General features: G+C 41.4%; 3 protein-coding genes across 4 annotated transcripts; all 3 read left to right on the plus strand.

Moving 5' to 3' along the window:
* Window positions 1–1,038: 1,038 nt before the first annotated feature.
* On the plus strand, window positions 1,039–7,155 carry LOC137874454 (beta-galactosidase-1-like protein 2). 2 transcript variants are annotated; one of them, XM_068713179.1, is made up of 19 exons: window positions 1,039–1,132; window positions 1,334–1,519; window positions 1,723–1,791; window positions 1,896–1,991; window positions 2,068–2,176; window positions 2,272–2,364; window positions 2,448–2,529; window positions 2,740–2,804; window positions 3,041–3,125; window positions 3,407–3,544; window positions 3,664–3,744; window positions 3,903–4,009; window positions 4,402–4,548; window positions 4,699–4,770; window positions 5,223–5,301; window positions 5,605–5,692; window positions 5,956–6,070; window positions 6,358–6,474; window positions 6,609–7,155. In XM_068713179.1, exons 2-19 carry the CDS (start codon window positions 1,356–1,358, stop codon window positions 6,717–6,719), a joined length of 1,818 nt encoding a protein of 605 aa, XP_068569280.1. In that variant the 5' UTR covers window positions 1,039–1,132; window positions 1,334–1,355; the 3' UTR covers window positions 6,720–7,155. The 2 variants fall into 2 exon arrangements, with proteins under 2 accessions (XP_068569280.1, XP_068569363.1); XM_068713262.1 differs by lacking the exons at window positions 1,039–1,132; window positions 1,334–1,519 and adding an exon at window positions 1,533–1,564.
* A 582-nt stretch (window positions 7,156–7,737) lies between these two features.
* Window positions 7,738–13,984, plus strand: ilvbl (ilvB (bacterial acetolactate synthase)-like). The gene is made up of 14 exons (XM_068707361.1): window positions 7,738–8,155; window positions 8,642–8,843; window positions 8,970–9,097; window positions 9,189–9,439; window positions 9,819–9,918; window positions 10,046–10,143; window positions 10,295–10,431; window positions 10,859–10,993; window positions 11,227–11,341; window positions 11,570–11,739; window positions 12,037–12,107; window positions 12,213–12,284; window positions 12,506–12,611; window positions 12,772–13,984. Exons 1-14 carry the CDS (start codon window positions 8,042–8,044, stop codon window positions 12,948–12,950), a joined length of 1,878 nt encoding a protein of 625 aa, XP_068563462.1. The 5' UTR covers window positions 7,738–8,041; the 3' UTR covers window positions 12,951–13,984.
* Window positions 13,985–15,424: 1,440 nt separating this feature from the next.
* fam118b (family with sequence similarity 118 member B) lies at window positions 15,425–24,314 on the plus strand. The gene is made up of 8 exons (XM_068707384.1): window positions 15,425–15,920; window positions 16,514–16,603; window positions 16,751–17,003; window positions 21,576–21,803; window positions 22,490–22,618; window positions 22,727–23,024; window positions 23,188–23,253; window positions 23,553–24,314. Exons 2-8 carry the CDS (start codon window positions 16,521–16,523, stop codon window positions 23,564–23,566), a joined length of 1,071 nt encoding a protein of 356 aa, XP_068563485.1. The 5' UTR covers window positions 15,425–15,920; window positions 16,514–16,520; the 3' UTR covers window positions 23,567–24,314.
* Window positions 24,315–24,329: the final 15 nt, after the last annotated feature.

Genomic DNA, 24,329 nt, shown 5'->3' on the forward strand with positions numbered 1-24,329 from the left:
CACACAAACAGCCCATTCTACTGCTGAGGGTTGGGGACCGTCGCACAATTATGCTGCTGAAGAAACGCAGAAAATGAAAATCCTCAGACTTCCCTTACTTTCTTTTTCTTTTTCAAATATTAAAAAATGAATTGCTTCAACAAACTACCAAGCACGTTCTCTTTGTATCTAATTATTCTTATTCCCCTGTTAGACTAAACGGCATGTTGTATTTACAAACGTACTTTTAATATCATTATTCTCCAGGTCATTTTTACTGTCTGTCTTTGTCTCGCATATTTGGGCAACAAATATTCCCAAAAGTCTCCTTCAGCCGTCACAGTTCTCCAGATGCTTTCTAATGAGGGGAGAAATTAAATGAAGTCTCAAATGTCTTGCTCTCGCCTTGTAGATCAGTCCATTCTTCTTCATTACACGTCACTTAAATCCTCCCTCCTCGCATTCATTTTTAAAATGTAATATGTCCTACGTTTTTTTTCAAGTCATGACCCCAACATCCCTGGAGCACAATTAGCTTAGACTGTGATTAATGATGAGGGAAGAAGATTGTGCTACACACCATTTGTTTGTATTGTCTGCAATTTGTTGTGCTGCTCCTTGACTTTTCATCTTATCAATAACCATAAAATGCTGATGTGCTCTCAGAAGAGAGGAAACAATAAACACCCCTACCATATCTTAAATAGAGAAGACAAATAACATGACACACACACACATTCATGCTTTTACACACTCACTTGTGACCACAGTTGAACAAGGTACCCTTTTTAAAATCTGTGATCACATTTAAACCCACTATAGTGCACCAGCACATTCTTATTGTAAACTATATCATGAGACCAACATTTCTGTGATGCCTCCCTTCTCTGACTGAGAGAGAGAGAGAGAGAGAGAGAGAGAGAGAGAGAGAGAGAGAGAGAGAGAGAGAGAGAGAGAGAGAGAGAGAGACAGTGCACTATTATATTTTTTGTTCCGAAACAACAATAGTTTCCCTTATCCACAGTGTTTGAGGCCTCCCAGCATCATCCTCTCTTCAAATGCTCACAGGCAAGCTCAGCTTCATGGTACAGCAATATTTTTTGATGTAATTGAGATTTTCTGTTATTTTGCATTTTGGATTTTCTAACTCTTGGTAAGTAAATAAATGCGCTTTGTGCCCGTCATGTTCATACTATGTACGATATTCCACAGATACATTATTTCAAGTGGCCATCTGTTTGTAAGGTTTTATTACAGTAACACCTTTGAAATCTATTATCTAACACTTATGACCTGCTTCGGGAGATTGGGCCTTTTCCATTATATTTTATCTTGACAGTTTTTTCCCCACCAGACATCACCTTGAAGTGAGAAGAATGAGCCGTTCGGAGGGTCTGAGGGCCAACTCCTCTCAGTTCACTCTGGAGGGAGAACCCTTCCGTATCCTGGGGGGCTCCATCCATTACTTCCGCGTACCCAGAGCCTACTGGGAGGACCGGCTGCTGAAGATGAAGGCCTGTGGCCTCAACACTCTCACCACGTAGGCTCATATCACAGGATCGTCACTATTCTGTTTCTGAAGAAGGTCAAACACAGATCAGGTTAAATCGGATGTGTTTGTATGAAATGGCTTATGAAACTCTTCGCCTTAAAATGAAATAGAAACAAATGATTTTTACGAGCCACTGGGCCACACTATTGCTTCGAAGCTACAAATAATTGTTTTCCTGCTTGCTTCTTCAGATATGTGCCATGGAATCTGCATGAGCCTGAGAGAGGAACGTTCAACTTTCAGGATCAGTTGGACCTCAAGTAAGGCTTTTATGTTCTGTTTCCTCTTCTTTGTAGATTTAAATATTCCCAAAAGACATGCAGATAGTACTTGAAATAAAGCAGAATGTGTCTGCATTTTTCAGGGCCTACGTCAGTTTAGCAGCAGAGATGGGTCTGTGGGTGATCCTGCGTCCTGGACCTTACATCTGCGCTGAATGGGACTTGGGCGGGTTGCCTAGGTATCACCATTTGCCCATTGCTTTACAATATTGCCATATATTAGCAGTATTGCCAAGAAGTTTGTGTTTCTTTCAGCTGGTTGCTACAAGATAAAGGCATGCAGTTGAGGACAACTTATCCTGGATTTGTAGATGGTGTCAACCTGTACTTTGACAAGCTTGTCTCAGTTATCAAACCTCTGATGGTACGTCAAACTCAAAGCTTTGTTATAATATTTCCTCAAAGAATAGGCGATTCAAAGAGACTAAAAAATATATTTTTCCTTGTTTGTTTTCTCAGTTTGAAGAGGGAGGCCCAATCATAGCAGTTCAAGTTGAGAACGAGTATGGTTCATATGCCAAAGATGAGAAATACATGCCATTTATACAGAATGTGAGTTTACTAATGCATTGCGATGTTTCCATTTAACTGATATTTGCATTATAATGAAATTAATTCAGAGTATTTTCCTGCAGTGTCTCCGGTCCAGAGGGATCAAGGAGCTCCTGCTGACTTCAGACAACTGGGAGGGCCTGAGATATGCAGGGATGGAAGGAGGTGATGAAGATACCTTTGAGTCAAAGGGGCAGTGTTTTAGTGGTTCATAATCTATCCCTTAATGTATTATATTTCAGAATATTATATTTTATTGTGATTGAATTCTTCTTATTATATGATAAAAACGTTATTTTGAAGATTACGGTTCATAATATACTTTGTCATTGTTTGACTTTGTCCTTCATTTGATCTAAATCTTGCTCATTTCAGTTCTAAAAACAATCAACCTTCAGAGACTGTCATTCGGAGCTATCCAGCACTTAGCTGACATGCAGGTAGGTGATCGTAATTCACTCACTACTGATTACTTGTAACAGTGGAAGTCTTTGTTATTCGTTTTTACACTTTTGCATAGCATACTGTCGTATTGTGCAAGAGCACACTGGATAAAAACCCCAAAGAAAAAAATGGCCGATTTTGTTCCTCATTGAAGCCTTGCTATTGCTCTTAAATTACAGGAGGTCAGCGGTAAGATATGTATGAACACAGACATGTGTTCTGTTTTACGTAGCCCCAGAAGCCTTTAATGGTGATGGAGTATTGGTCGGGGTGGTTTGACGTCTGGGGAGAACATCACCACGTGTTCCACGCTGAGGGTACGGAAACACTTTTCAACATAATTTTTTCAGTGAACTTTTCTGCTGCTCTTTTTCAGCATTATTATGCATTCAATTTGTTGTATTACACACTTACCAGCTTCACAATGGACGATATTCATTTTCAGACATTCAGATTGTCAGCGTTGAGCTTATGGGTTCAAGGACACTTCAACTTAAGGAGAGGAGCATTGCTGCCTTACTGAAAAAAACACTTTCATTGCTGCAATATTGCTCTCTGGCTCACTCTGTGTGTTATGACATCCTTTTATGGTTTACAGATATGCTAGCTGTTGTATCAGAGATCCTAAAGAGAGGCGTCTCCATTAATCTGTACATGTTTCATGGGGGAACCAGCTTTGGCTTCATGAATGGAGCAATGGACTTAGGCACCTACAAACCTCAGGTCACCAGTTATGGTAGGTCAAAATTACCTTTGAGCTCAGAGACCGAAGAACAAATGTTTCTTTAATGAGTAAGATCTCCCTTAACAAATGCATTGCTTCTTACTGTTTCGATATTAACTTTTTCTATGCAGATTACGACGCTCCCCTATCTGAGGCTGGAGATTACACCCCAAAATATCAACTCTTGAGGAATTTACTCAGCCAGTACCACTGTAATGTCTTTTTAAGCATCCACATGCATTGATTCCATTACAGACGTTCGTGTTAAACTATGTACACCAAACAATTAATTTGATGACTACACTACCCAAATTAATTGAGTCGTCCGTGATTAGCATTCATGAAATGTGTTTGCCAACTGGTGTTCCAGCTGAGCCTCTTCCTGTGGAGCCCACTCCTCAGAAGACGAGAGCATACGACCCTGTTGCCATCCAGCAGCACCTGTCACTGTGGGACAGCCTGCACTTCGCCGCCAAGGTAAGCTCCAGGCAGCAAGCAGCTGTCTACCGTGACAGCTGATACATATAATGAAAAATGTCTTATCCATACTGTCAGATATATAAACAGGCCGTGTTGGGATGAGAGCAAAATGTAAGCTGTGGCGAGCTTCAGATGGACGTAACATCTCTGTTATAGGTCTGCGTGTCTGCTTTGGTGTCTCCATTGGTGTAGAGATGTAGCAAAAAAACTGCTCATGCTCAAGACAGATGTCTCACACCTGGCTGTCTGGGTTTGGTCATGCATAAAGGTGTCAACACACCTGCTTTTTTTAACCAGAAGTATCTGTCACACGCTGTTCGGTGGACTCTTTTTATTCCAAGTGTGTCATGCATGCATACATACATCAGGATGTTTGACTATTCATCTAGCCATACAGGTCAGAGAGGCCGGTGAACATGGAGAATCTCCCTGTCAACAATAACAGTGGTCAGTCATATGGTTACGCACTGTATGAAACCACCATCACCAGTGGAGGAACCCTCAACTCCAGGAAAAACATCAGAGACCGAGCTCTGGTGAGAGTAAAGAGACTGACCCACCCACCCACCCACACACACACACACACACACACACACACACACACACACACACACACACACACAATACATGCATAATATAGTTTCAAGTTGCATTTTTTCATCATTGTGACTTTTCATGTTCTCTAGGTTTTTGTGGACAGACAATGTGTTGGCTGTTTGGACTACAAGACTCATGAGCTGGCACTGCCCGATGGACCGGTACTCTGGTTTTCTCTGACAATCCTTAAACTTTGTCTTTGGAGTAAAGAAATATATTGCCAGATTTATTATTATTAATTGAAAACAAAACAAAAAGTCAGCTGCAGGATTATGATCCATTTAACAATGTTGGCAGCCCATTATTGTGAGGTGTGCCCCAAATGTTGTATACAATAGCTAAATAGCCAGATGGATAGATTAAGATATATACTGATGGCTTCTGAGTTATCCAGCAGATTCTAATTTTGGAGTATCTAACTGGGCTCAGACAGGATTTAGAGGAATTTACAACAAAATGTGATTCTGAGAAGCTGTATTCATCACATGTGGAGAATTCTCTGTTATTCACCAGTTTAATTTGGTAAATAAGCAGAGATATTTCAGAATGTCTCATTGTAATCACTCTTTACTAAATAACTTCCCAAATGACACTCATGTTTTGTGCATTGAAGGGAGAGATGACCTTGAGCTTGCTTGTGGAGAACTGTGGAAGAGTGAATTATGGAAAAGCTCTTGATGAACAGCGCAAAGGTATTCTAACTTCAAGTGTGTGCCACACATTGGTGTGTTTTTTGTTCACCTATTGATTCAACTGAGTTTCTGAATACACATTGAGCATTGCTAATGTATATTTCAGACCTGAACTCTTCGTATTATCATTGATTTTCAGACCTGAATCAAATCATTTTCAACATTAATTTTTTAACATTGTTCAAGCCAAAGGAAGCATCATAACAGTTCAGATAATGTTGAAAAATCTGTTCACTTAAACAAACAATGCTGCTGCGTAAAAAACACTGACTTTTTCTGTTTACACCTCATATTGTATTACAGGTATTGTGGGAGACATTCTGTTGAATCACACCCCTCTGACAGGATTCACCATCTTCTGTTTAGATATGAAGCCAGGCTTTATGAAAAGGTTGGTTACCTGAGACTATACTAGACCTCTTTATGGACAGAAAAAGTTAAATAGTTAATGCAAAGCTGGTGAAAAGCGCCCTGGAAATGGTGAAAAATCACAAGACAGATTGAATTAGCACATCAAACCCCAAACACTTCATCACCACGCCTATCAAAGAATAAATTAATAGATTAATAACTGAACTGCAAAACTCAGTTATGTTTTTGCCATTTCCATGATTACAGTGAGTGTTTCATATAAATATTTGATCTTTTTTTCAGACTGATGAGTTCAGGTCAGTGGAAGTCTGACATCAAGTCGTCGTCCATTCCAGGATTTTTCCAGGCCAGACTGTATGTAGCTGGTCCTCCCAGAGACACCTTCATCAGACTCCCTGTATGTAATATGTTACGTTGATTTATTATAGCTGGGGGATTTATTATTATATTTAAGAATTATCTATGATTTGTAATACAGTAACTTTCATGCATGTTTAATACATCATATACAGTATTATGATGTTATATATCTGTATGTTTGATCTAAATAAATCATTTTGAAGCATTTTGAATATGTTTAACACATTCTGATGCATTACATTTTACTTTATACTTTATTACAGTTTGGGAAACAAACAGTCCACATTGTCTTTTTTCTGATTATACCAGTGCTTCCATTCACAGGGTTGGGGTAAAGGAGTCGTGTTTGTCAATGGGCAGATCCTCGGACGCCACTGGTGCATTGGTCCCCAGCTTTTCCTTTATCTCCCAGGACCTTGGCTCAGAAGTGGAGATAATCAGGTATTCATGTATATGAATGATTTATGTACAATATATGACGTTCACCTTTGCTTTCTACTGTTTTTTCTAGATAATTGGTGGCAGATTGTGCATGTACAATATGTAGAATAAGTATTTCTGATGTTCTCTTTTAGATAATCGTTTTCGAGGAACAAAAAGTGGATGACAAAATACTGTTTGCTGAAAATCCCGATCATGGAAGGACAATTGATGTTTACAAACTCCCCTTTTGCACACTGCTGTGAAGATAATGTACAGCAACAACACAAGCAGTTTAATGCACACACATTGTGGGACAGTTTATTGATACTGCTAGTTACTGTGATATGATTTAAAGCTATTAATTCACTGAACATATTTTCAATTGCTATTGTACAGCACTGTGGTGATTTCTTTTCTCCAAATGTTCAGTGAAATGTTGCCATTGATTCTGTTGCCTTACATTCAACAATGCACCAACATTGTTTGATTTGTCTTGTTTTCTCATTTTAGTTTTCATATAATAATGATAATAAATAATGGTATTAATCCCGTGCAGTAAAATTGCCATTATGCTAGATTAATGTTCAGATTGTTCAATAAAGCTCATTCAAAGTTTCACAAGTTAGTTCGGTTGGGATATTGTGGGACTATATCTTTATACAGTGTATATTTTCTCTTTGAAATTGAAAGAAGGCACTTGTTAACTACTCATTAATAAGGCCGACCAGGGCCGGCATTGGCAAAGATCAGTAAAGGTAGTCTTAATTTTGTCCCTTACCCTGCGCCATACAAAAGACACCTATCCCAATCAACACAGCCATATAAATTTCACAATTTTACCAGAAACAAAGCCCAGTGAGCGGAAACGAAGTTGTCTTTTCTTTCACAATAAAGGGTATTTGTCGTAATGGCCAGCGTGAAAACATGACTCAATTTCTGAGAAGTTATATTGACATAATAGTCTTCCATTACCTATATAAATATATGATGTGAAAACGCATTCACTTAAAAATAAATATTTGCCTTGTTTTTCTGAATTAACATTACATTAGTTATTTCAGGAAAAAAAACAACAGATTTTTTTCCTATGAAAACCTTTCTCAGAATTACTGAGATAAGCATCTCGTCAATTTAAAACAACATGGCGAATATATTTTCTCAAGTGAAGGCGTTATGCTTCTGTAATACGGGCACTTTGTTCCTCTGGGTTTATTCTGAAAATAATAGCCGGAAGTTGTAAATGTAGCTCTAGCTAGCTTGACCTGCAAATATATCCGCTGGCGTTCCTGTGTCGGCACAGCAATTGCAGGAAGAGCACTCGGTCATTTCAACTTGCAGAAGAGCCGAATGCATTCTCCTACGAGTATTTCATCAGTAACTTAATATTAGCTCATTTTAAAGGGAATGCACTGATACAATTAAAGACTTTCGAAATGCGGATATAGCGGTTTGTGAGAGCGGCTCCATTGTGCCTTAGCCTAGCCGAGCTGACCTGCTGAACTGGACCAGTTGAGAGTCGGTTTAGATATTAACTTAAGCTAAGTTGAGTTTTTATAAAGTAAAGGTTTGCTTCCTGCATCCAGACATGGAGTCATTTGGAGCCTTTGGCACCGTTCTCGGATGCTCTGCGGGCATTGCGGTGGCTGTGCTTGTGTTTGCAGCCTACAAACTTGGCTTACTGTACCAGTTGTTTCACAAGGTAGGTTGTCACAACTCAACAGTTATAAACTTCATGCTTTTTCCCCATTCCTTTGCTCCACACGTATTTTTTCATTTATCTTAAAACATAATTGCACGGATCAGTCATTGCAAATCATGATAGAAACCCACTTGTAGTCTGTAGCAGGCTGTCACAGGTGAAAGGTAAGACGGCCTCTATTCACGTAAACTTTGACCAGCCTTGTGGTTTTGTGGCACAAAGGCTTTCACAACACCCTGTTGTTAGTGGGATTGCACAAAGACCAGCGGCACTTCACCTCCCGTGAGCCTGAACAATGTGTGGTTGTTGTGAAAGACTGCTGGAGAGAGGCGATGAGTGACGGCTGACCCTCCGAGGGGTTATCAACTCACACTCACAGTTTCTTCCTCTAGGCTACGTAATCTTTTACTTTGGTAAATCAGTAGGAACTATTTGATTGTCTCCCTCCCTGACTTGACTTTTATTTTGTCCTCCGACTCGCTGCAGACTGAGACGAAGAGCCCGCGTCATGGCGGTGAGAGTGTGGCAGAGGTGCTCCGCGCCCACGGGGTCAAGTACGTGTTCACACTCGTCGGAGGACACATCTCGCCCATCCTGGTGGCTTGTGAGAAGGTGGGCATCCGCGTTGTGGACACTAGACATGAGGCCACCGCTGTCTTCGCTGCTGATGCTGTGGCGAGACTCTCAGGTGCAGCTTTATGTTACAAGATTAGATCAATCTTGAGTCTTATTTGAGTTAGCTCCATGAGTCAGTAATGTGTGGTTTTGGGGCAGGTTGATAGCTGTCTTGATTGCCCCCCCCCCCCCCCTCCAGGCACTGTTGGTGTGGCAGCAGTGACAGCTGGCCCAGGCCTCACTAACACAGTGACAGCAGTGAAGAATGCTCAGATGGCTGAATCTCCATTGCTGCTCTTGGGAGGAGCTGCTGGCACACTACTTCAGGTCTGATGGTCCTTTTTAAAACGTGTAAACATCTTGGCTCTTTCTCAACCTCAGCGTCTAACGTCTTCATCACCTGTGTCTCGTGGGACAGGGCAGAGGAGCGCTGCAAGATATCGACCAGATGTCTCTCTTCAAGCCGCTGTGTAAGTTCTGCGCCTCCATCAGGACCATCAGGGAGATCGTGCCCACCGTCAGGAAAGCCCTGGCCATCGCCCAGTCGGGAACTCCCGGTCCTGTTTTCATAGAGTTCCCCATCGACACGCTCTACCCCTACCATCTCGTGTCCAAAGAGTTTGGAGTTAAGAACCCTCCCAAAGGCCTGATGGGAAAAGTTGTCTCATGGTATGTTAGCGTGTCTTCTGCACACTGCACATTATTAGTTAGTGTGTGTAAAATGCACAAAAACAGAACAGAGAATAGAAGACCAATTGACTTGACATGATAATATGACTTTATAAAGTTTGAATAGTACTGTATGCATAACTTAAATCAGCAGCTTTATACATGAATTGAGATGAGAATTGTTACATTTTTAACATAAATAAACACATACCTTTATAAACTTAATATCTTTGGTGTGAGTCTGACCTGGATCTTTTATACAACCTGGATCTTTTGTGCCTTTTCTGTCTCCCACGATTCACTCTCGTCTGTCAAATAAAGGCAACAGTTACATATTGCGTATGAAATTATTTCACATGATGATCTGATTTATTTGAAGGTACCTCACTAACCACCTCATGAACCTCTTTGCTGGCGCCTGGGAGACCAGAGATGTGTCTCCGCTTCCCGTCGACATCCCACAAGCCACAGACGATCAGGTGAGGCCGCTCTTAAAGGCTTGATGTAATCGTTTTTACTGAAATACATTACAGTCACTCCCGTTGTACACTATTAAGATGACTAAGCCAGAGTTGTTTTTTTTTTTTAATATTAAATACAATTCAGGTACAAAAGTGCATAGAGCTGGTGAGTCGAGCCAAGAAGCCTGTTATTCTGCTGGGTAGCCAAGCAACTCTACCTCCAACCCCGGCCGATGACATTAGGTAAAGAACAGTGTGTCTACTCTTCTATCCTGTGTCTTGTTCTTTCTGGCACTCTTTACTACTCAAACTATGTGGCTGTCATTAGTTTTTGCATTAGAATTTGACATTTTACAATGCTCATCTGGGCAAACATGTTTTCCTGCTTTTATAGGAAGACATTGGAGGACCTGGGCATCCCCTGCTTCCTTGGGGGAATGTCCCGCGGCATGCTGGGTAAAGACAGCCCCATCCACATCAGACAGAACAGGCGAGATGCCCTGAAGGAGGCCGACTTGGTGCTCCTAGCAGGTCAGGCATACAGTTTTGCAGTTTAAATCCTATATGTGAACATTCTTTTTGACAACGGATTAATTAATAATCAAACATTTATAAAAATAAAAAAAAAGTACAGGATATAACTAGTTAACGTAAGATAAAAGGGGAGGGGGGTCATTGATTAACACAGTTATACAGTGGATATGTGTTATTACCTGAATACTGTGGAAATTAATACAAATCTATTAATTCAGAAATGATTTTGATTCTTCAAGAGTTAACAGAATAATAATAGAATTCCTTGCTAAAAATGAACTCTAAGCCGACTCTGAAAGTTACTCCATGTTTGTTGGAATACCGTCTGGAGGTTGAACTGCATTAGAAGCCAGCAAAGCTTCAGGCTGTCCACAATTCCCTCGGGAAATGTACACGAAGGGAACACTGTGTGTTGCGTTTGCAGGCACTGTGTGCGACTTCCGGCTGAGCTACGGCAGAGTTCTCAACAGACGCAGTAAGATCATCGCGATCAACAGAGATAAGACGCAGCTGCTGAAAAACTCCGATATGTTCTGGAAACCAACAATGGCAATTCAGGGTACGTTCACAAGTCACCGTCACGATGCATGATCGTGACTAAAGTAACCACGTGTCATTAGTGAGGAATATTTCATTAAAAAAGACAAACTCTTTGTTACTTGCTCCAATTTCTACACTGAACACTTTATGCAATTTGAGATTGCAGAGTGATCAAAAACAAAAAAAGGTTTGGACCATATGTCAAAGACATCCGTTAAACGAGTCCACAATGTGCATATTGCTTTGTTTTAGGTGATGCTGGCTCATTCTTAGTACGGCTTTCCAAAGGCCTGAAGGGCCATCGCTGTCCAGAGGAATGGCCTCAGACGCTCAAAGCAGGAGATATCACCAAAGAAAATGTAAACAGGTAAGCAGAGGGGATGATGTGTCAGCATACATTGTAAAAAAATTAATAAAAAAATCTGTTAAACCTCTGCTCTCTATGATCAAAAAAAGACCTCGATTAGATCTTAAATAATGAGAAAACAGACACAATTGTATCAGTTGTTGCGATGCGAATGCAACTACAACTTGCGTAACTACAAAATTGGTGTCTCCGTCTCATAAACTACGGTATTTATTTTTTTTATTTCAGGGCCAAAGCTGACGAGAAGACCGACCACCACTTAAACCCCTTGAAAGTCCTCCACTGTGTGGATGAGCTGATGGCAGAGGACAGCATCATTGTTGCTGACGGGGGGGATTTTGTTGGCAGTGCTGCTTACATAATGAGACCAAGAGGACCTATGCGCTGGCTAGACCCAGGTTAGAGCTCGTAGGCCAAACAACGATTTGTTGATGAAGAACTGTTGGCATTAAAACAATGGATATTTGGTTCTTTAAATGTGAGAGGAGAGGGCTTGCAATTTGATTTGTTGACTTCAGTTGTGTGTTGATTTGTCGGCGCACAAAGAGGTTACAGAAGTGCACGGAACAAAATCACAAGAGTAAGCTAATAATCACGGTCAGTGTTTGGTCTGTGTCGCAGCAACCTATCCTGAGGTTATCCATGCTTTCTTAGCGGTCACAGTGACATCACTTTACCGTTTCGTGTCCCTACAGGAGCCTTTGGGACTTTGGGAGTTGGAGGAGGATTTGCTCTGGGGGCAAAACTGTGCCGGCCTGAATCTGAGGTAAAGTATTGATTCCGGCATTTCTGAGAGCGTTTTGTCCGATCACCTATCGATCGATGTTCACCCTTTTTATGAATGGAATTCTACATGTCTGTGCTTTTACAGGTGTGGATAGTGTACGGTGACGGCTCCTTAGGATACAGCGTTGCAGAGTTTGACACATTCACTAGACACAAGGTAAAATCACCAATGACAATGTTTACATTACCTGCAAACATGCAATAGTAGGAGAATGAATACTGCAAATATATGAAAGTCATGCCGGTATTAGTATGCTAATAAAAATACATTTGGTGTAAGTTGTCCCGCTTTGAAACAAGAGAGCGAGGTAGATGGCAGTAAAGCACAGTGATACGTTTTTGTTGTGCTAATCCACATTTTCTCTTTTTTCCCCCCAGACACCAGTTATAGCTGTGGTGGGAAATGACGCATGTTGGAGTCAGATATCCAGAGAGCAGGTTCCCATACTCGGCAGCAACGTGGCGTGTGGCCTTGCGTTTACAGGTGTGTTTTCCACAAAGGATGTTGTGTAACTGCTCTGATAGCTTGTAGGAATATGTCGTTTGTATCCCACATTGTGAAACAAAACTCATTTGTATTAATGCAAGATTAACCGGGCAGCTACTGACTGGCATATTCTATTTTCTTCTCCTTTCTTTTGCAGATTATCATATAGTGACAGATGGTTACGGCGGTAAGGGCTACCTCATAGGGCGCGAGGACGAGGACAGGCTCGGCGACATCATCAGACAAGCTCAGAGGGAAACCCGGGAGGGCAAGGCTACACTTCTCAATGTTCTGATCGGGAAGACCAACTTTAGAGAGGGCTCTATCTCTGTATAAGGCCGCTGTGGTTTCTTTCTTCTTTTACCTTTGGCTCTTCATAGACTTTACTAGGTGTAAGGCTCTGTGTAGAGTTGGAGAGAGTAGGAAGATGCTGTGTAGAGCCCTGCCCTGACCAGACCTATGCTAATCCTTTGTGCCCTTAAAGCCATATTTCCTCTTGGTAAGAGGAAATTACTTTACCGTTTGATGATCTCCTTTAGGAGTTAACGAACCGTCAGTTGCAATATCACTTTACTTCCCTCTTCAGACTAGTCAAAAAGCAAACTAGTAAGACATCTGCAAAACACCGGAGTCATGACTCCGATATTTCAATATCAAAAGGGAGACTGTTTATAAACCTGCAGGTTCAGATATTTCCTCTTAAGTGAAATACTACAGCTCCAAATCTGCCAGCATGGAAACAACGTATTTTGTTGTGCATCATGTTCAGGTTCATGTTGTGCTATTTTAAGAGAACTGATGCATTTTAAGAAGGGAAAGAGTGGAAAGTAAGACTCTCGCTTTGTTGAAATCATTTGTGCGAGAGAGCATGGGTTGAAGTTATCGTATGCGACCAGTATGCCTTTTCTCCTGTTATCAAATGAACTGGAGTCTTTTTTTTACGAGGAGACAAGAACCCTTACAGCTGTAATGTTCTATATTGCTTGATGATTTGGAATATAAATGTGAAATGGAAAATATTTTTGGAATGTTGAAGATTGACAAATGGTATGCCTTTAATGTTTGATTGTGTCTTTCAATACATTGATATGTGTGGATTGAAAATGTGTCTGCTGATTCAGATATGTATTTGAATTTTTAATACTAACTTGCATTGATGTGAGTTATCATTTCAAATACGCCTATACACAATATGTATGCACTATAATTATAACTTATTTACTCACCGGGTGAACATGTGTGGATCATCTCGCTCCAATATATATTGCTGTTTTATTTGGTACTATGGGGGGGTATGTCAAACTGTTAACCCTACAATGTTAATTTAGGTTCATTCTCAAATAAATTGAATAAAAGGAAGTGGGTAATGAGCGGGCTTTGAAGTACTTTTGTCAGTCATCCGTGATTAGATGTAAGAAAATAAGACCTAGACACTTCTCAGATTCTGAGCAAAATAAGCAATACAGCTCTATTTATATTGCAAATGCTTCCTGCAACTTGAACTGAGAATCTGGCTGAAACGTGTGAATAACAATGAAGTAGTACTTCTGCTTTATGACATCTCTAATGAGACACATGCCCTGTATCTTTTAGAAAACCTGCAAAGCATATTGAGTGTATTAGGCTACCTGCACCTGTACCCATGATGCAAGAGGGCTCCCATTTCCTGGGTAAATATTTCACGTAGTAATTAACTATTAATACTCAACTACACTATTTCATTTGTGGGGTCCATAACAATGTATTCACCTTGATTTGTTATGGTCAGGGAGACAGCAGCTTTAGCACTGGCAGAGTGGTTCACATTTTTATCATATGTTATATATTTTGGTACCAACATTAAACAAGAGCATTAGCATATTTGTATGCAATTAAAAAAAAAATACAACCTGGTTTATACAAGACAAAACTCTAAAGGATATAAATAGCAAATACTTTGGTTTTATTGAAGGGCTGTGACTCTTGCCCTAAATACTTCAAATGCAGTTTTCATTTGAAACAGGGGATGGCAGGCTAGTGGTAGTTATCCTGAAATAGTTTGTACTGACGTGTTACTGTTTGGAATACCTTACGGGAAAGGAAACAAAACAGGCCGTCTGGGAAGATATCTGCTGCTAGATGTATCGATAAATGACAGCTTAACGACAGTGTTTTTAGTATTTCAAAATCTAAATATATTATTTTAAATCTTGAAAATGCTTGCTTTTAAACACATAAGTAAACATGATCACATATAGCAGACATTGCTGAATGATCCATTTATTTTTTTGTACTTGTATCAATTGTCTACTCCAGATTGGTAGATTCCTGAATAGGTCTACATGGATCCCACATATTTCTGAATGATGCTACTGTATATTAGAGAGAGAGAAGTGTTGTCTCCAAACGGCTGCAGTCTGCACAACAATTTAATAGAGTAAGGAACAGTTTATGATGTACACAACAGCTTATATATACAGTATATTGTACTGCAGGTCTGCTACAGCTATAACTTGTCCTTGCTTGACGTCACACAATCAGAACGGGTCTGTCTTTGCTGCATTCAGGTGCTCCTTGTTAATCTACCCTTCCAAGCTTTAAAATGGTAAATAAGTGCTTTGTTGTTATGTAGTGAATACTATTGTGGTGTTAATATATTTTATGATGCAGCGAAAACTATGATATGTACATGAATATGTGATGCGTCAGCTTTTTTTTTTTGCCATATGCACCAAGACAAATGTCCACATGCGGTACTGGAGGAACCATTCGTACAGCACCTGAACGCATCACAAACCTACAGGCGGTGACTTCAACAGATCTGCAAAACTTAAACATAGACGGTCACTGTAGCAGCCAGGAAAGTCGAGAGCATTTCTGGTGTATACCCGGTACTCGGGGAGGGAAGTTACCTGACGTCTTTTTTTTAGCTAAAAAAGGTTTGGTTAACAACTAATATCTGCTGCTTTAATTACTCAGAATGACAAGTAAAACGGAGGCAGTTTCGGGCTCTTGATATCCTCGGAGATAGCTAACTTAACTTAGCTTTAAGCAACAAAAACCGTTAGCTTTACGCTAGTTGTTAGTTTGTTGGGGTTTCTTTGTCCATTATTCTTCGGTGATACAGTGCCCGTTAACTGCCCCGACGCGTACTTATCACCAGGATAGCGTTAACACCACCAGAAGCTAAAAAGGTCGCAAAGTAAAGTCGATGTCCGAGCTTTTTTAATGTGGCTCACGACTCGACTTTAGCGGACTTAACTTAAAAGGATTTCTACTTGAACGGAAATAAACACCGGACATTAACTTAGCGTTTCCTATACCCAGGTAAGTCACGTTAATGGTTTATAAACGAGGTAAAGTTGTATTTATTGTGTGAACTGTAATTGGTATTTGTCAGTTAGTATTTATTGACTGAGTTAAATACCAAGTTATGCTCCGTGTAACGCTAACTTTCCACATGCACGCTTGCTGTTGCGTTGACTTAATGTTAAGAGTTAAGAAGTTACAACATTAAGGAAACACCAGCTACTTAACGTCACGCTGTCAGCCACAGTTTCCAGGAACAACATCCTCTCTGTCGGTTGTGTGTTTAAATGGTGCAACAGCTCATGTCATCATTAAGACAAGGTGTGTTGCCAGGAAGAATATAATCCATTGTCTCCTGTTTGCGAAATGATGACGGCCTTAAAGGAGGTCAAGTGGATGCACCAGTTTTCATTTGTCATGCCACTTCGACCTGGCAGGGATATGCTAATTAGAATCTCCTATATGAAATGACACCGATATAACAAGGTCGTTAAGAGGGAAGCTTCACAAATGACAGCCAAAACAACACACGCACGTGACACTTAACCGTCACATCATTACTGTATGTAGTTATCAAAGTTGGCATGTGGTTAATGATGTTTCTGTTACAGGAACTGAATGGCCTCCATTGTTGCAGTGAAAACTGAGAAGCGACCTGCAGCTGATAATCAGGATGCAGACACAAATGCAAAAAAGCCCAGGTAAGCTGAGCGGCTGTTAAGTAGCCACAGGGTTTGTTTAATGCTGTGTGGAGGGATTTGGGGGAAGCACCATCTTTTGAAACTATCATCATTGTAATCTCTGCATGCCCCCCCCCCCCCCCCCCCCCCCCCCCCCCCCCCCAAAAGGAAACTGCTACCCAGCCTGAAGACCAAGCGGGCCCCTGAGCTGGTCCTGGTGATCGGCACGGGGGTGAGCTCCGCGGTGGCCCCTCAAGTCCCCGCTCTCCGCTCCTGGAAGGGCCTCATCCAGGCCTTGCTCGATGCAGCCAACGACTTTGACCTGCTAGAGGAGGAGGAGAGTCGGCGTTTCCAGAAGCATATGCAGGAAGATAAGAATTTGGTTCATGTGGCCCATGACCTCATTCAGAAACTTTCCCCGGTAAGTCTTTCTGAGCTCCTTTTTCTCCTTGGCTTTCCTCTCTACACCACCCTGTAGCACATTTACGAACACATGGCAGACGGGCTGCCAGCCCACTGTCCTTTCCTCAGGCAGGGACATTTTGTCTTAACTTTCATAGATTGAGATAAGGCATCTTAGCCTTATCTCGTTAAAAGACCTGAAGCTAATACCACATGGCTTGTTTGTGAGACTTTCTGCTGGAAACAAATTTTGGTCAATAAAAAGGTTTTAATCAGCTGCTGTAAAATCGATCACGCATGCAAGGAGCAGGCTTGTTTACCGTGTCTCATTCAAAACAACACTAATGAAAGCACACAAGCTGAACCACATCACTATTTACCTTATCAACCCTCCCGTGCCTTCCTTAAGGTTCATAGCATATTTACAGCACATATACAGCATACGAACCTGCACTGAACTGGTTTTCTATGCACCAAAAAGGTCTTGGTCCTGATTCATAATTACATTTGTCTAACATAAACTTTAAACTGAATGTTCTTGCAGGTTAACCCTTACTACTAGGGTACTATGGAGTGATGCACAAAGCTACAAGTATAAGGTAGTTTGGCCGGTGAGGCCACTGATGCTTCAGTTTCATCAGCAAACAGACGTCTACATTAAAAAAAAAGAACTTCCCCAAACTGTGTTTACTGAAGCAGTGCTAACGTTTGAATGCTGCTATTGTTCACTCTGGTGTTTATTTTGTTCCTGTCCTGTTATTGGTGTCAGTAAGAAGGTATGCAGCCAAATTCAGATGATAATTGTGAGTTTCCCAAAACTAAATGAAAATAAAACAAGCTGAGCATCATATATAACAATATTAAATAGCAATTTCAATTAATTCCTACACACAATCTCATTTTCATATCTTACTACCCTGAGTTCCTTTAACTGTTCCCTAATAAATCAGAGATGATCCTACATTTTCAGTGAGAAAAAGAAATTACTTACTAATGAACTTTTTTACAGAACCTTGCAGCTCTGAACCAATAAGATTGTTACAAATTGACAACAATGCAGAGGATAAAGACATGTTTGTATTTCCATACGACTCCGTCTTCTTGCTACATTGGACTGGTCTGGTCTGGAGCCCGGCTGGCAGATGGGAGCCTTAACACAGTTTGCCTCCTGTGTTAGTCATGTCTCATCGCACCTTTGGCATTGATAAAACGCTTTGTTTCTCCCCTCAGCGCGTGGTTTCAAAGGGAACAAGCAGCGCTTTTATGGCTTTATCCATCGTGTTTATTTCAATCCGCAGTCGCGCAGACACCGGCCCACTGCTGCTGGCTACAGACACAGCAGGCTCCAGCGTGCTGAGGGGAGAAAACAAGCAGAGAATAATGTGAAGCACTCGCCCCCCCCGCCCCCCGAGCCCAGATTTTTCGTCCAGACAGTTAAAGCACCACCCGAACAGCTAGCATACAGTAAATTACAGTAGAGGACGAAGTGAATGCATTCACAAAACCCATCTGCAAGTGTGTGAATCTTAGTGCTTCCCAAGGCATATGATATGGTGTTTTCATATGAGGACATGTTGTCTATAAGAAAATGAAAGCATAATGAGGGTGTGAGAGATCTGCCTTCAGTCCATTTAATTCCAGGAGAAGCTGTGTGAGTTTAACCCACTTTTCATGGAATTGTGTATCAGATGGATTATGGTGGTTTGCAGGCCCACAGTTTCAGGTAATGAGGGTAATCTCAAGTAAAAAAAAAAATCCTCTTACACACTTGACCTTGGCAAAAAAAAAACAAACTAGGCTAATAACAACTTTGCAGACTAGTTTGTGTGCTCAATTCAGCCCAAAAATATAAACAATGGTTTCCACAGGGTCATTGTGGTTTTGTCTGCATGAGGCTTTCTGGAGAACGGCTCATACAAACAACTTCACACTCAACACTGTGCTTCCTTTAGTCCTCAGCAAGTACCTGCCATGACATAGTTGAGTCACACACACCCAAGGTACATATACTCAGTCATAAATACCGGTGAAATAGGTCTACAGTCACCTGGGCCAGATTTTACTATTGGGCAAGGTAGGCCCAGGCCCCCCCCCCCAACTAAAAGGGCCCCAGACAGCTTTATTTTTATATATGAAAATTATTGATTTATGTTACTATCACATAGGGTTGGGTACCGAAAACCGGTGCCTACCGGACCGAAACGCAACGCAGATGTCGGTGCTTCCTTTCGGTGCCTGAGCCGACTGAAATACGTTCGGTGCTTCCTTTCGGTGCTTTTCGGTGCCGAGGCAAATATGCTCATATTTCTGCAAAATAACTGCTGAAGTTTATTTATATTTATTTAAGTATACTGTAAACTGTTGTTAACAGTTATTATATTGTTCATAGTTTGAAGAAAAGAAATTGCCTTGGCAATAAAAAAAAGCCTTTCTTTAATGTCGTCAATCGTCGTTTTGTGTTTTTTTTTTTTTTAAAGTATCGGTTCAGGCACCGTTTAGGCACCGGTATCGTTTTAAAAGTATCGTTTTAGCACCGGTATTGGAAAAAAAACAACGATACCCATCCCTACTATTACACAATTGGAGTGTCAGTTGCAGAGTTCCTGTTGTAGACTACCACCACGTGCTGGTTGATTCCAGGGAAGTGAAGAAACGTTGGGTTGTAAAATGACGGCGTTAGCGCGCTACATCCGGCATCCAGCAGGAAAGGTGAAATGCAGTCAATCAGCGGTCTGCCCGCTGCTGCAAACAGAGCATTTATTCAGAGTTTATTAATATTTAACACATCATGTGTCCAAATTGTACGGATTTCGACACCTCCTTGCGGTCCCCAGCTGTACACCCGCCAAGTCTATATACCTTGCTGCGAATTTTTCCCAAGACAACTGTCGTTTGTGGAGTTAACCATAACTGTTTGTGGGAAAAGATCAATCACTCTGGTCTTTGTATCAGTGTATTATATTTATTTATTATAATGTTTTAGTAGCAACAGACCTGTGAAAAATCAGCATCTGTTCCTGTATGCATGTCCACAGTAGGGCAGTCCAGAGCATATGTTGAATACATTTATATTCATGAAAAATAATCTAGGTTAGAATGAATATTTAAAAACCGGAGTTGTTTACCTGCACATCCTTTGGTTATTGCATAAGTCCTGAGACAGCTGAAGGACTGTGGTCAGCATGGACGTAGACGTAGACGTGGATAATGAGCTTCTTCCTGTGGAAAGGACTCCTGCTGTTTAGCCCATTAGAGCTGTGATCTCTGGAAGTCAGCAGAGCACTTCCCTGTTCTAGGATCAGCTCGCTCACTGCATCTCTACACAACCCTTTGCTATTCTTAGCAACTCTGTCGCTTTGTTTTCTCTTTTTTTTTTTTTACAACAGGCTCTGCCAGGTAAAGTCCGATTCCGACTGTGCCGTAGTACAGCCCGTAATCTCTTAAGAGACTCAGGTAGTGTGTGAGATGATACCTGAAGAGCCGTGGACAGGATTAGGATTAGTGATGGAGTGTTTGATACAGAACAAAGTTGCCCCGGAGTCGATATGTTGAAAACTGGAACACATTTGAAACATCCCAAAAGTCTCACTTCAACTTGAAGGTATTTCTGGGGAGGGCAGTGCCAGGAGGAAGTCTTCATGAAGGGTTGTTGAAACTAGAATAAATAAAGCCTGAGGAGTGAGGACATGACTATGTATGACTCAAGTCTGGGCCTAGGATAGTAACTAACTGACTTATTTGTCATATCCGTACTGTTAACTATCTATTTAATCTACTTTTCTGTCTATTTCTACAGGGAAATTCCGTTTGTCATTTTTCTCCAGTATGTGTGGTCGCAAACATTCTGTGGTTCCGCTGATTGTGCTTGTAATCTTAGTCGAAAAAAACATTATCTCTCAACTGTTGTTAAAACTGAGCTCAAATGCACACATTTATCTTAAGCCACACATGGTCAGGTCACAAGGCATGATAAGTAAAACTGTGTACTCGAGAGTTCAGGCCTATGAAAAGACAGCTTGTTGTGGGTTTGTGAACGTGTACTTGGTATCATGGTTGCAGTCATTCCACAATGGCCTACATGTATTTAAATATGTCACCGTGAAAGACTTCCAGTCAATGTGGGAACATCAAACACTAACAGGGTCGGGTTTCCTCCACAGGTTATTTTATGAATCAGTTTTCAGTTAGTACTCAAAGCATTTTTAGGTTGGAAAATTTGTATCTATATTTAAAACTTGGGAGAGTGCAGAGTTTGTCCATTCTTGTGTTCACAAAGCAAAGTCAGCATGTTCTGTTGTGAGAAGGCAGAGGTCGAGGTAGAGAGACTTCACGGTGTGTGCTACCTTTTAACCTCAGGATCTCTGCTCCACTGATCATTATTTATGTATTTTTCATTGCACGGGTTTTACTTCCTCTGGCGTACGAGCTCACAGTACAGATGTTTAAAGGTGCTGAGCTGACGATTGATCCTCAAGTATAAGCAGGTAGACACAGGCCTTCTGTCCCGAGTGCATGGTGCACTGTATGTTGTCATTTTATGTCAACAAGTACTGTGAAACTCAAAAACGTTATCTTCTTGTTTTTTTAACAGAGGACAGGCAACGTGCGATCCACGTTCTTCAAGGACTGCCTGTATGAGGTGTTTGACGATTTGGAGTGTAAGATGGAGCATGCTGGGAAACATCTGCTGCGCTCAGTGCTGCAGCTGATGGAGAGCGGCGCCCTGGTTCTCACCACTAACTTTGACAACCTGTTGGAGATCTACGCCGCTCACCAGGGCACCAAGCTGGAGTCTTTGGACCTGACAGACGAGAAGAAGGTAAACACTACAACACAAAATACAGCCAGTCAGCTTTTTTTTTAGAGAAGTGCAAAGGTCACTTCATGTCGGGACAGGCTCAGTGTGTAGGAGTTCTTTTTAAATATAATAATATATTTCACGTAAATTGGCCTAAATATTATGTTGTCCTCAGACAGTCAGTTATATTTATGAAATTGCCTTTCAGTGAAGTTCCTCATTGGCCAGTTTTAGAGAGAAATAGAAAACGGTTTGACCTGAAAGAGCCTATTGCCTGACTGGTGGAGGGAGGTTAGAGTTCTAATCATTACTCAGCTGCTGTCAAACTTTATAGATTGAACAATATTTGCTTTTGATTTAAGACTGAAGAAGATGCGTTTGTTTCCCCAGTATACATATTTGTTGTTTCATGTCAATTGTGTAATTTATGCCCCGGTTTATTTAAAGCAAGGTTGATGATTGGTTAAATAGAGTTTTCTGAGAGACCTGTTGCCTTGCCTCTCAGTCCTGGTATTTATGCCTCGACTCCATCAGGGCTAATATCCTCTCACTGCTGTTCAGTGATTTAGCTCCCAGCCCAGCCAGAACAGGATCGAGTGCAATGAACTGTTAACTGTGTGTGTGTGTGTGTGTGTGTGTGTGTGTGTGTGTGTGTGTGTGTGTGTGTGTGTGTGTGTGTGTGTGTGTGTGTGTGTGTGTGTGTCCAGGTGTTGGAGTGGGCTCAGGAGAAACGGAGGCTAAGTGTTCTGCATATCCATGGCGTTTACACCAACCCAAGTGGTATTGTACTGCACCCTGCAGGCTACCAGAATGTACTGAGGAACACTGAAGTTATGGTGAGCCCTGAAACGGTTCACTAGTGCTCATGTGTCTGATGAAAGGACTGTATTATGCAAGAGTGCCTAAAAGTGTAATAACATGTATATTACCGCTGGTTTCAACAGCGCGAGATCCAGAAGCTGTACGAGACCAAATCCTTTGTGTTTCTGGGCTGCGGACGCACCGTGGACGACACCACCTTCCAGGCGCTTTTCCTGGAGGCGGTGAAGCACAAGTCGGACCTGGAGCACTTCATGCTGGTACGGCGAGAGGACGTGGGCGAGTTCAAGAAGCTGCGCGACAACATGCTGGACAAAGGCATCAAGGTGATCTCCTATGGAGACGAGTACGCCGACCTGCCCGAGTACTTCGAGAGGCTGGCCAACGAGATCTGCAACCGCGACGTGTCTACCAACGGCTGGGGTGAGGACGATTTACTACACTGCTGTAGCACAACTTAAGCTAAAGAATAGACTTTTTTTCCTTAATAAGATCTGCTTAACTTGCTCGCTCTTCTTTTAGAAAGGAGTTCCAAATGGGATTTGCCTGCATTTAATAATTGTCTTTTTGTTGTATTCATCTACAGGGTCTCCTTCACAAACTGAGGAAGAACAGCAAAACGGCTTTAACACACAGAAAAGCCTCCTTCAAGGTTAGGACTGAATGCTTCTCTTTGACTTCAGGCAGTGGCCGACTTGCAAGAGACGTTTCCACAATAATACAATAAAAGCACCGTCGAAGGCTACGGTTTTCTTACTGCATGCTGGTAGATAGAAAATTCAAGTGGGCTCTTGGTTTTCAGTATCAAAAAGACCTGCTGGTATTACTGTACACAAAGATACAGCTGACTTCGCAGTATTGCATGCATGGCAGTCAGTGGCAACATTGCAGTTGATGCTCTTTGTTTTCTCAACTTCACACTCAAGTCCCTTCCTTCTCTTTCTGCCCCAGACCATCACTCTTGACCGGCACACAGTCGGGATCAGTATCAGTCATTTTCCTCCACAGCTCCGCCATGAGCTCATGAGTAGTACTGGAGTCTGAGTTCTATCAATGGATTTAGGAAAACTGTGGACCATGGGAGACCTAAAAGCTGTTTGAGTGTTCCTTTATTAGCTCTGGTGAAAAAAGGGAAAGGAGAAGTTTAAAGTCAAGGCCAAAAACCTCACAGTTCCACTGCACTGTATGTAAATGTTTAACATTTGGAAAGCTGCAGTGAATGTTTTAAATATGAAGATGATGAATTAATAAGAAAATATACATCCGAGTCCACCGACAGAACTGACTGTGCTGCATTGATTCATTGTTTAGATGACAATAATACAAATAAGCTACATCACCTCGACCGGCCCGCCTGTGAGAGGAGTAGTAGCTGCCCGCTGTAACGCACACCACGCGATCTTCTGTTGCTATGTAAAAGGACTGTTGTCTGTCATGCTGGGCCCTGACACCAGTAACACTTGATTTGCACACTACTGGACGGGGACTTGGGATGGATGGTTACTTGGTTTGCAAACACATGATGATTCTGTCCTCCAATGTCTTCATAGCAAACGTCTCCCAGCCAGTAGCAATCACTTTGCCACTCCTGTGCTGAAAATGTTCTTTGTAAGCTTTTTTTTTTTTTTTTTTTTTGTATTTTTAATACTTGCATGTATTTTCTGACATAGTATTTATAAGTACTATTTTCAAAATAAAGATTTTGGTATCCTGTTTGCATGGTCTACA

The sequence above is a fragment of the Cebidichthys violaceus genome, unplaced genomic scaffold (assembly GCF_023349555.1).
Source record: "Cebidichthys violaceus isolate CVI_PGR_0920_01 unplaced genomic scaffold, fCebVio1.0.p SCAF_1, whole genome shotgun sequence".
Classification (NCBI taxonomy): Eukaryota; Metazoa; Chordata; class Actinopteri; order Perciformes; family Stichaeidae; genus Cebidichthys; species Cebidichthys violaceus.